We start from the raw sequence: 11,286 nt of genomic DNA, 5'->3' as shown, positions 1-11,286 counted from the left end.
TCTGCTTTATGCCTCCATTACTTTAAATGGGTGAGAATAGTCCTGGAGCTATAGTTGAAGTCGGAAGTTTACATACACTTAGGTTGGAGTCATTAAAACTCGTTTTTCAACTACTACACACATTTCTTGTCGCTTAGGACATCTACATTGTGCATAACACAAGTCATTTTTCCAACAATTGTTTACAGATTATTTCACTTATAATTCACTGTATCACAATTCCAGTGGGTCAGAACTTTACATACACTAAGTTGACTGTGCCTTTAAACAGATTGGAAAATACCAGGAAATTATGTCATGGCTTTAGAAGCTTCTGATAGGCTAATTGACATCATTTGAGTCAATTGGAGGTGTACCTGTGGATGTATTTCAAGGCCTACCTTCAAACTCAGTGCCTCTTTGCTTGACATCATGGGAAAATCAAAAGAAATCAGCCAAGACGTCAGAAAAAAATTGTAGACCGCCACAAGTCTGGTTCATTCTTGGAAGTCATTTCCAAACATCTGAAGGTACCACGTTAATCTGGTACGCAAGTATAAACACCATGGGACCACGCAGCCATCATACCGCTCAGGAAGGAGATGCGTTCTGTCTCCTAGAGATGAACGTACTTTGGTGCGAAAAGTGCAAATCAATCCCAGAACAACAGCAAAGGACCTTGTGAAAATGCTGGAGGAAACCGGTACAAAAGTATCTATATCCACAGTAAAACTAGTCCAATATCGACATAACCTGAAAGGCCGCTCAGCCAGGAAGAAGCCAATGCTCCAAAACCGCCATAAAAAAGCCAGACTACAGTTTGCAACTGCACATGGGGACAAAGATCGTACTTCTTGGAGAAATGTCCTCTGGTTTGATGAAACAAAAATAGAACTGTTTGGCCATAATGACCATCATTATGTTTGGAGGATAAAGGGGGTAGGCTTGCAAGCCGAGGAACACCATCCCAACCGTGAAGCACGGGGGTGGCAGCATCATGTTGTAGGGGTGCTTTGCTGCAGGAGGGTCAGGTGCACTTCACAAAATAGATGGCATCATGCAGAAGGAAAATTATGTGGATACATTGAAGTTAAAGCTTGGTCACAAATGTGTCTTCCAAATGGACAATGACCCCAAGCATACTTCCAAGTTGTGTCAAAATGGCTTAAGGACAACAAAGTCAAGGGCATTGGAGTGGCCATCACAAAGCCCTGTGCAGAACTGAAAAAGCATGTGCGAGCAAGGAGGCCTAAAAACCTGACTCAGTTACACCAGCTCTGTCAAGAGGAATGGGCCAACATTCACCCAACTTATTGTGGGAAGCATGTGGAAGGCTACCCGAAAAGTTTGACCCAAGTTAATCAATTTAAAGGCAATGCTACCAAATACTAATTGAGTGTATGTTAACTTCTGACCCACTGAAAGAAATAAAAGCTGAAATAAATACTCTATACTATTATCCTGACATTTCACATTCTTAAAATAAAGTGGTGGTCCTAACTGACCTAAAACAGGGAATGTTTACTAGGATTAAAATGTCAGGAATTGTGAAAAACTGAGTTTAAATGTATTTGGCTACGGTGTATGTAAACGTCCGACTTCCAACTGTAGATGTATATTCAGTAAATTGCAGAAATCAGAGAAAGTTAGGGAATTAATTTGAGTGCTCAAAAAAATACAATTAAGTAGCAAAGATAGCTTATATGTCTTACTGATCATACAAAAAAATTGGAGACATCTTATTTCACAGTGATATTGACTTATTTGCCTTAAAACTGCATGGTAATTACATAACTTGGGATGCTTTGAAACAAGTGCCACTGCAGATGTGGTACCAGGTACTTCATTCTTTAGAGTACCTGAAAGTACCACTTCTTAGCATATTACGTACCAAATATAGTACCAACTGTGACTGTAAAATAGTTACCAAATAAAAACATTGTTTTGTATTTGTAACATACTATAGCTATGAAAAACAAACAAAACATTTCATCATGATTATACTCAAATAGTTGCTACATTTATGGACCTAATAGTAGACATGTTTTTATCTGATTGTCAATCACTATGCACGTTCATCCACTCCACTAATTGCATCATTCAAACAGTCCACTGTGCACCAGTCATTGAATGAATGGAAAGAGACAGTTGTTACAAAACACCAAAACATGTAATGACATCAGTGATTGTCATCAGGCCTTCACTCTTGTAGCCTGAATTAAATCATCTTGCTGACAAATTGAGCTTTTTTATAAAAAGAAAAGTTGGGACATCTGAAAAGGGCCTGAAATACAGGACGCAAACAAGTGTCTGTCCTGAGCTCATCAGCAGGGGAAACTGAGGGCTCAGTTGATAATGTTGCAAGTTTGCTAGCTGAATCCAGTCAATATAATGTTGCATGTTTGCTAGCGAAAGCTCAAGACAGACATAAGAGAGATGAATGCAATTGAAAGAACCTGAACCAACGGTCACTGGTATAAACCATGACAGAGTGGTGAGGGTGTTCATTTAATTTGGAATAAGCTTTTATTTTCATCTTTACCACTGTAACAGTACACAATAGAATTTTAAACAAATAGGAAAATAGGTTAAATTAAAGACCCCCCAAAAGTTGGACTTTTGTTGCAATTCACACCCTGCCTTTCACATGTTGCATGAAATGTATTAACCCCAGCTTTTTTCAAAGAAAATAAGTGCAGGAAATTATTTCACAATTAATATTCATTCACATTAATCATTCCCTTAAGAGTAACAAACAGGCAAAACACAAACACAATATGCGTAAGAAAATGAGAAACAATGCCAATTGGCAGCAGTTCAATATAAAACAACATTCTAAAAAAGCGAGAGGAACATGGCAGCACAAATCAGTTCCTGATTCAAGGCATTTCTGGGAGAAAGAAGCAGTCACAGCATTCAGAAGATAAGATGAGGCAATCAGCTAAAATGGAGAATGCTACATCAACCACTTCTCCTTGGATTCTGAAGTTGCCCCCATTTGAAGGCATGCCAGCTGTATGAGTCAGTGGTCTCATAATGCAGCATCAGCTTCAGTAGGTGCTGTATGTGCTGAGGCGCCTCCCAATGTATATCCTGAGAAGAAGAACAGAATAGCAAAGGGCCATTCAAAATATGATTTTGATTCAAGTAAAAATGTATCATGGCTACTCTGAAATATCTATCCATGGCCAGCGGCAAGCTTTCACGAAGCCTACATTTCCTCAACAGGGTAGTGTTTGATTTATTGTATTACAACTCTCAAAAGGCATTTAGCTAAAATACAAAACAATTCGACACCCATCTGGGGCACCATACTTTTAGTAATAGTAAAAGGCAGCTTTTAAAGTATTCAATAGACTGCATGTATTTGTACTGTGTTTTAAGTTACAAAATGCTCAGTCCCTTACCCCAGGCCAACTGCGAGTATATGAGAAATGAATAATGAAGGAAGGAAAAGCTTGAGGAAGTCAGGGGAGAGAACGCCTCCTTTCTTCATGACGTTGGTCTTCCTGATGCTGAGCGAGGCTGAGCGCCTGGGGTGTTTCAGCAGAAACTCCCTACAGAGACACAACACAGTTACAACTGGGTTAATAAATCTTATCTTAAATCAGTGATTACAGGTATTTTTCTGCCATTGAAATTCTTGGGTGGGCCGCCTAAGCATTTTTTCTGGTCGCCTAAGTCTAAACAGTGGGTATGGAAAAACCCTTTCAGTGTCAAATTAAACGACTAAAACCAGATATATAGTGCCTTCAGAAAGTACTCTGACTTTTTCCACATTTTGTTCCGTTACAACCGTATTCTAAAATTGATTCAATAAAATAAAAATCCTCTGCAATCTACACACAATACCCCACAATGACAAAGTGAAAACAGGTTTGAACATCTCTGGAGAGACCCGAAAATAGCTGTGCAGCAACACCTGACAGAGCTCGAGCACAACCTGACAGAACTCGAGAGGATCTGCAGAGAAGAATGGGAGAAACTCCCCAAATACAGGTGTGCCAAGCTTGTAGCGTCATACCCAAGATACAAGGCTGTAATCGCTGCCAAAGGTGCTTCAACAAAGTACTGAGTCAAGGGTCTGAATTTTTTAAATATTTTTTTTACCTGTATTTAAATAATTCTGTAAATGTATATTTCAGTTTTTTTTTTATAAATTAGCAAAAATGTCTAAAAACCTGTTTTTGCTTTGTTATTATGCGGTATTGTATGTAGATTGATGAGGGGAAAAAACGATTGAATACATATTTGAATACGGCTGTAACCTAACAAAATGTGGGAAAAGTCGTCTCGGACCGGTAAACCATGCCAATATATCCTCCAAACACAGACTTCGAGAGAATTATCACTTTTATACAACGGGTTACCAACATTTTCAAATAATGATTTACATATTTCCATTAAAAGCGTTATTTTGATTAATGTATTCATACCATTTCATCCTTCCACAAGATATAGTCCCGACACTAATCTAGGGTTGCTACCCAAGCCGACTGGTCGTTGGTTCTATCGGTTCGTTTGCAATAGACGCAACACAGTCGTTCAGTCTTTTTGTTCTTAATGTACAGACACAACCCAGTCGTTCGTTCTAAATGTTCCATTGCCATACTGGCGGGCAACATTCTTATCCCTTGCTTGCTAGCTAGCCAACTACGACTAACTTACAGTCATGTCAAAAAGTGCAGCCAGAATAACCGCTAAGTAAATGCATTTGCGTTTGTTTAAGCTGTTTTCTAGTGACATTTATATGGATCCATCCACAACAATGAGCTAATGGTGAACAATTTCACCCGGCATAGAAATTGAGCTCTTGTCAGGACACGGTTGTTCAGAGGCGCTAGCCAACAACACAACTAACACAACCACTTCAAACTGAAGCTGGAAAGAAATCAAACTAGCTGCAATTGCTAGCGCCTCTGAACAACCGTATATATATATATATATATATATATAGAGAGACAGACAGCAAGGTTTATACAAATCTCCACAGTTGAAAACTAAATGTTAGACTAAAATAAATGTGAGATAATGTTTAAATGCTTTTTATAGTGGAGATCAAGTTGATAAACTGTCTGGCTGGGCTGATGAGACAGTGGATTGTACAGGAAATGTTAACTCATAGATTTAGCAGGTGATAACTTGTGGAATAGACACCAGCTGGAATGCGGTTTTAACCAATCAGCATTCATGATTAGATCCACTCATTGTATAAAGATTATGGACAATTATTTGTTTATATATAATCTTTGAGAATTTACAAATCAACAAAATAAAAGCTAGACAGTCAGGGAAAATTGAAAATTCCCAAAACAATGACTTTAGCAGTAATGATTTTGTTATTATGTTTGAGCGAAAGAATACAGCATTAGCCATGGCAAAATGCATATAATTGCAGGAAATTAGCTTTAAAAACAGCAAGATTTTTTTCTCAGCTCCATGTTAGAATATGTATAATTGCAGGACATTTGCAACATTTTCACGCAGCTGCATGTCAAAATGTGTAGAATTACAGGAAGTTTGTTTTAAAATAAGTCTCTCAGCCACTAAGACCTTTAAAATTATCTATACAATTCAGCCGTGCCGAAATGTTCTCTCTCTACATTCAATTTCTATCTTCAACATTATGAACATTGGGCCCTACTGTATATAATTACGAGGTACTATGCACTTTGGTGGGTTGTTCTCAGGACGACTGGACCAGTCCCAGATCCAGTCAGCATTCTTCTTCAGTAGATTCTCTACTTCCTGGATTATTTCTTGGTTATCTTCCTCAGACTGAAATCAATTAAGAAATTCCTTAGTAAAACCACTTTCCACATTATAATCACAAACATGTTTGTACTATTCACCGAATGTAAAGTCTGGTATTATCATGAATTATTACCTTCTGAACATCACAATACATTACATATCAGAGATCAACAGAAGACAACCTTACAACCCCTAAGGACCATGTCTTTACCTGTGAACTGTTTCCCTCTGAGCCTCTAAACAGAAGAAGAGGAGTCTGTGACCTTAGTGGACTGGAAAGATAGACAATAAAGATGACTCAAGACATCCCTAGAACTTTTGAAATGTGTATTAGGTCATCTGCTAAGAAAGAGCATTATAAATGACATAATCCTTATCTCCACATTCTCAGGCCTTGAACAGGGATACCAAGGCTTTGCCTGGAAACCATATGTTGAAATGAACTGAATAAGGGGCAAAAACGAGCATTTGAATAAGGAAAGCTTCCTCTCACAACCTCTACAAGCCAAAATGTTGAATAAAATTATATTTTAATATACTTTACTGGTTTGCCGTAGGAATATGAGTCAATATATCCACTAAGATGGCGCCGAAGAGGATGGCTGACATTTTACATGCTCCTGACCAAATTGTGCTATTTTGTTCGTTTTTTTGTGTTGTTTGTAACTTATTTTGTACATAAGTTTGCTGCTACCGTCTCTTATGACCGAAAATAACTTCTGGACTTCAGAACAGCGATTACTCACCACGAACTTTCCTTTAACGAGTCCGACGAGAAGGATACACTGCTCTCCCGGGAACAGGCCCAAATCCCTGTCCTTTGTGTGAAGAAAATACAGAGCAAGAGAGGATGCAGATCAGGTTGCCTTCTGAGAATCCGTAGGCGAGCGAGTAAACTCCCACTGCCTTCCGTTCTACTTGCTAACATGCAAAATAAAATTGATGACATACGATTACGATTATCCTACCAACGGGACATTAAGAACTATAATACCTTATGTTTCACAGAGTTGTGGCTGAACGACGACACGGATAATATAGAGCTGGCAGGATTTTTCATGCACTGGCAGAACAGAGATGTCACGTCTGGTAAGACGAGGGGTGGGGGTGTGTGTCTTTTTGTCAATAACAGCTGGTGCGCGATGTGTAATATTAAAGAGGTGTCGAGGTATTGCTCGCCTGAGGTAGAGTACCTTACGATAAGCTATCTACCAAGAGAGTTCTCATCTATATTATTCGTAGCCGTCTATTTACCAAAACAGACCGATGCTGGCACTAAGTACTAGAGGTCGACCGATTAATCGGAATGGACGATTAATTAGGGCAGATTTCAAGTTTTCATAACTATCGGAAATCGTTATTTTTGGGCGCCGATTTGCCCAATTTTTTTTTTTTACACCTTTATTTAATCTTTATTTAACTAGGCAAGTCAGTTAAGAACACATTCTTATTTTCAATGACGGCCTAGGAATGGTGGGTTAACTGCCTCGTTCAGGGGCTCGGGGGATCCAATCTTGCAACCTTACAGTTAACTAGTCCAACACAATAACGACCTGCCTCTCTCTCGTTGCACTCCACAAGGAGACTGCCTGTTACGCAAATGCAGTAAGCCAAGGTAAGTTGCTAGCTAGCATTAAACTTATCTTATAAAAAACAATCAATCATAATCACTAGTTAACTACACATGGTTGATGATATTACTAGATATTATCTAGGGTGTCCTGTGTTACATATAATCTGACTGAGCATACAAGCACACAAGTATCTAAGTATCTGACTGAGCGGTGGTAGGCAGAAGCAGGCGCGTAAACATTCATTCAAACAGCACTTTTGTGCGTTTTGCCAGCAGCTCTTCCCTGTGTGTCAAGCATTGTGCTGTTTATGACTTCAAACCTATCAACTCCCGAGATGAGGCTGGTGTGACCGAAGTGAAATGGCTGGCTAGATGGCGTGCGCTAATAGCGTTTCAAACTTCACTCGCTCTGAGCCTTGGGGTGGTTGTTTCCCTTGCTCTGCACGGGTAACGCTTTGATGTGGTGGCTGTTGTCGTTGAGTTGCTGGTTCAAGCCCAGGAAGGAGTGAGGAGAGGGACGGAAGCTATACTGTTACACTGGCAATACTAAAGTGCCTATAAGAACATCCAATAGTCAAAGGTTAATGAAATACAAATGGTATAGAGGGAAATAGTCCTATAATAACTACAACCTAAAACTTCTTACCTGGGAATATTGAAGACTCATGTTAAAAGGAACCACCAGCTTTCATATGTTCTCATGTTCTGAGCAAGGAACTGAAACATTAGCTTTCTTACATAGCGCATATTGCACTTTTACGTTCTTCTCCAACACTTTGTTTTTGCATTATTTAAACCAAATTGAACATGTTTCATTATCTACTTGAGGCTAAATTGATTTTATTTATGTATTATATTAAGTTAAAATAAGTGCTGATTCAGTATTGTTGTAATTGTCATTATTACAAATAAAACATTTTTTAAATATATTTGTATTTTTATATATAAAAATAGGCCGATTAATCGGTATCTGCTTTTTTGGTCCTCCAATAATCGGTATCGGCGTTGAAAAATCATAATCAGTCGACCTCTATTAAGTACGCACTCAACGAGGTGTACACCGCCATAAGCAAACAACAAAATGCTCATCCAGAAGCGGCTCTCCTAGTGGCCGGGGATTTTAATGCAGGCAAACTTAAATCAGTTTTACCAAAGTTTTAACAGCATGTCACATGCGGAACCTAAAAATACAATTTATAAAAATATTAAAATACAAAAAAACTCTAGACCACCTTTACTCCACACATAGAGATGCATACAAAGCTCTCCCCTGCCCTCCAATTGGCAAATCTGACCATGATTATATCCTCCTGATTCCTGCTTAGAAGCAAAAACTAAAGCAGGAAGTACCAGTGACTTGCTCAATACGGAAGTGGTCAGATGACACTGATGCTACAGGACTGTTTTGCTAGCAGACTGGAAAATGTTCCGGGATTTATTCAATGGCCTTGTTTTTGTTATTGTGTTACTTTTCATAATTTTTTTATTGAATTTTTACTTTAGTTTATTTGGTAAATATTGTCTTAACTCTTGAACTGCACTGTTGTTTAAAAGCTTGTAAGTAAGCATTTCACAGTAAGGTCTACACTTGTATTCGGCGCATGTGACAAATAAAGTTTGATTTGATTTAGAAAAGTATAATTACATAAAGTTTTCAAAGAGATGGTATAGTGCAGTTCAGAATTCTATAACCTGAAGCATGTGCACAATATAAAAATACGTGTTTACACAGGTCTGCACATGCTTCAGATGATAGAAATCTGAAAGCACTACCAGGGCTTTGAAAATGTATATAATTATACTCTCCTGTGGATATGTTTCACATTCCTACCCTCCAAAATGACCAACTGCACGGGCAAAAGATAAAGTAGTTTAAAATAGAACTGTATTCAACATTCTTGCTTGTAGAGGTCGTGAGAGGTAACTAGAAACACTCATTTCTGCCCGACATAGAATTCAATGCAATTCATCTTCGTGTTTCCTGGGAAACTAAGGCTCAGCACTGTAACCATTTCCTTTCCCCATACCTGTCACATTGTGAGCTTCCTCTCGAGGTACTCCTGCTTGACTCGTGTTGGGCGTCTAGTAGTAACTTCTCCAGGTCTACATCAAGAGCAGTTGTTGAGATCTGCTCCTGGCACACCTGACTCCCACTGCCAGTGTTATAGTGCAACTCCACCCAGGAACCTGGGGATACATATTACCCACAGATATATAGAAACTAGTTTGGAAACTTACTAGTAACGTTAGCTAGATATTTTCCTTTGTCGTGTTTAGTGTTGAATCTTGCCAGTGAATGAACAGAAGTATAACGTGATCCAATTCCGTGAGAAATATAACGTTTAATGTAGAACCACATTAACAGTCATAGGTCTAGTTAGTTACGTTAGCTATTATTTGACAGGCCTTAACAATATTCCCCTGACCTGACAATTCCAGTTGAGGCCAACATTAGCTGAACTTACGTTAGGTATATTAGCTAGTTTGTTAGTCAGCTATTGCAGACTTACATAAAAATTATGTGGCCAGCTAACGTTAGCTAAAAAATAGCGTATTTGATGTTTAGTTTCTGTACTGACCCTGCAAGCTCTCCTCATACGGAATTTCCTTCTGAAGCGACATGTTTATTTAAAACGCGTTCGAAACAACGCATAGAGCTCTGTCGACGAACTATAAAAACGTTTGGTCTTATTTTAATCGATCACACGAGTAAGCACTAGAAGTTGTTGTGCAACACTACCAGGCAGCAGGAAAACAATTATAACGAAATCTTTTGTTGACATGGGCCAAGTGAAATGTGATTGGCTAGTAACTTATCGGCTGTCGTTGGTGAACATCACGCATGCGCTGCTCACATGTACACTCTGGTCAGAGGAAGAGGTAAAGAGAAAATTCGTCTCCCTCCAGCAGGTGGCGTTTTCCGACCCAGGAATCGATTCTTTTTTGTATGGCGGTCAATGAGAGAGTCAAATTTGGTCAACAAAAAAATGAGTGGCTTATTTACTGTGTCAGGTTAATTTGATTGAATATACGTTCCGTAATGCTTACGTTGTTACGAATGCACTGATATAAGTAGGACACGTGACATCCCCGCAATGTTTAGGGAAAAAAACACTATATCGGAGTTGTGTCGAGATGGCTATGCATATTCATAACATGAGGCTAGTAGCATAGCATCTCTCTCCATTGATACAAATGATTGACGTCAACAACCTTAACGAATATTCAACTATTAAAATAATGAGATGTATCTACCAATCCAAAGAAAGGATAGGCGGGAGCTAGACAGCCTGCTGTGCTGCATTGTGGACAACTAATCCAACTGTTAGGGCAGAAAGACAATTATCTTGACATTATATCCATAATATTTGTTTAGGTACTAGCCTTGGAGCTGGTCGTCACTAGTTACAACAGCCACAAAGTCACAAACCCCACTTACTCCAAATGCCCTATGCACTCTCCTGGCCCCATACACTAAGTCCGAATTTGTCCTGCTAGGTGACCTAAACTGGGACATGTTTAAACCACCTGTCGAAGTCCTAAAGCAATGGGACTCCCTAAATCTTTTTCAGATTACTACCAATCCCACAAGATAACTCCGAAAAACCCAGAAAAGTTTACTCTCCTTGATGTTATCCTCACAAATAATCCTGACAGGTATCAGTCTGGTGTTTTTTGTAATGACCTTAGTGATCCATGTTTTACAGCCTGTGTTCGTAATGGCTGCTCAGTGAAACGACCTGTCCTGATTTGTCATAGACGCTTGCTAAAAAACTTTAATGAGCAAGCTTTCCTTCATGATCTGGCCTCTGTAAATTGGTATTGAATCAGCTTGAACCTTCTTTTTTTATATTTTCAGTGGTATTGTTGACAAATACGCCCCCATAAAGAAAATGATAATTAAAAACAGGTTCAGTCCCTGGTTCGACCATGATCTGGCAGAGTTACACCACCTCAAGAAAATCAATTTGGACTAAAGG

At 38.9% G+C, this 11,286-nt stretch overlaps 1 protein-coding gene across 6 annotated transcripts; it reads right to left on the bottom strand.

Moving 5' to 3' along the window:
- Positions 1–2,486: 2,486 nt before the first annotated feature.
- On the bottom strand, positions 2,487–10,172 carry bnip3 (BCL2 interacting protein 3). Of its 6 annotated transcripts, none has more exons than XM_021615451.3 (7): positions 9,886–10,155; positions 9,334–9,493; positions 6,480–6,551; positions 5,945–6,005; positions 5,651–5,757; positions 3,387–3,536; positions 2,487–3,072 (listed from the first exon to the last, which is right to left on the bottom strand). In XM_021615451.3, exons 1-7 carry the CDS (start codon positions 9,926–9,928, stop codon positions 3,030–3,032), a joined length of 636 nt encoding a protein of 211 aa, XP_021471126.2. In that variant the 5' UTR covers positions 9,929–10,155; the 3' UTR covers positions 2,487–3,029.
- Between the last annotated feature and the right edge of the window lie 1,114 nt (positions 10,173–11,286).

The sequence above is a fragment of the Oncorhynchus mykiss genome, chromosome 1 (assembly GCF_057628025.1).
Source record: "Oncorhynchus mykiss isolate SJ-2025 chromosome 1, ASM5762802v1, whole genome shotgun sequence".
NCBI lineage: Eukaryota > Metazoa > Chordata > Actinopteri > Salmoniformes > Salmonidae > Oncorhynchus > Oncorhynchus mykiss.
This window is presented reverse-complemented; position numbering and strand designations above follow the sequence as displayed.

Bases quoted from the DNA above. Each gene is read 5' to 3' on its own strand.
- bnip3 (XM_021614653.3), bottom strand. From the start codon at position 9,928: ATGTCGCTTCAGAAGGAAATTCCGTATGAGGAGAGCTTGCAGG. The intron at 3,537-5,623 runs GTAGGGCCCAAT...GTGTCTCTGTAG, and splicing joins GTACCTCGTAATTATATACA to GGAGTTTCTGCTGAAACACC. The intron at 3,073-3,386 runs GTAAGGGACTGA...TCTTCTTCTCAG, and splicing joins ATACTCGCAGTTGGCCTGGG to GATATACATTGGGAGGCGCC.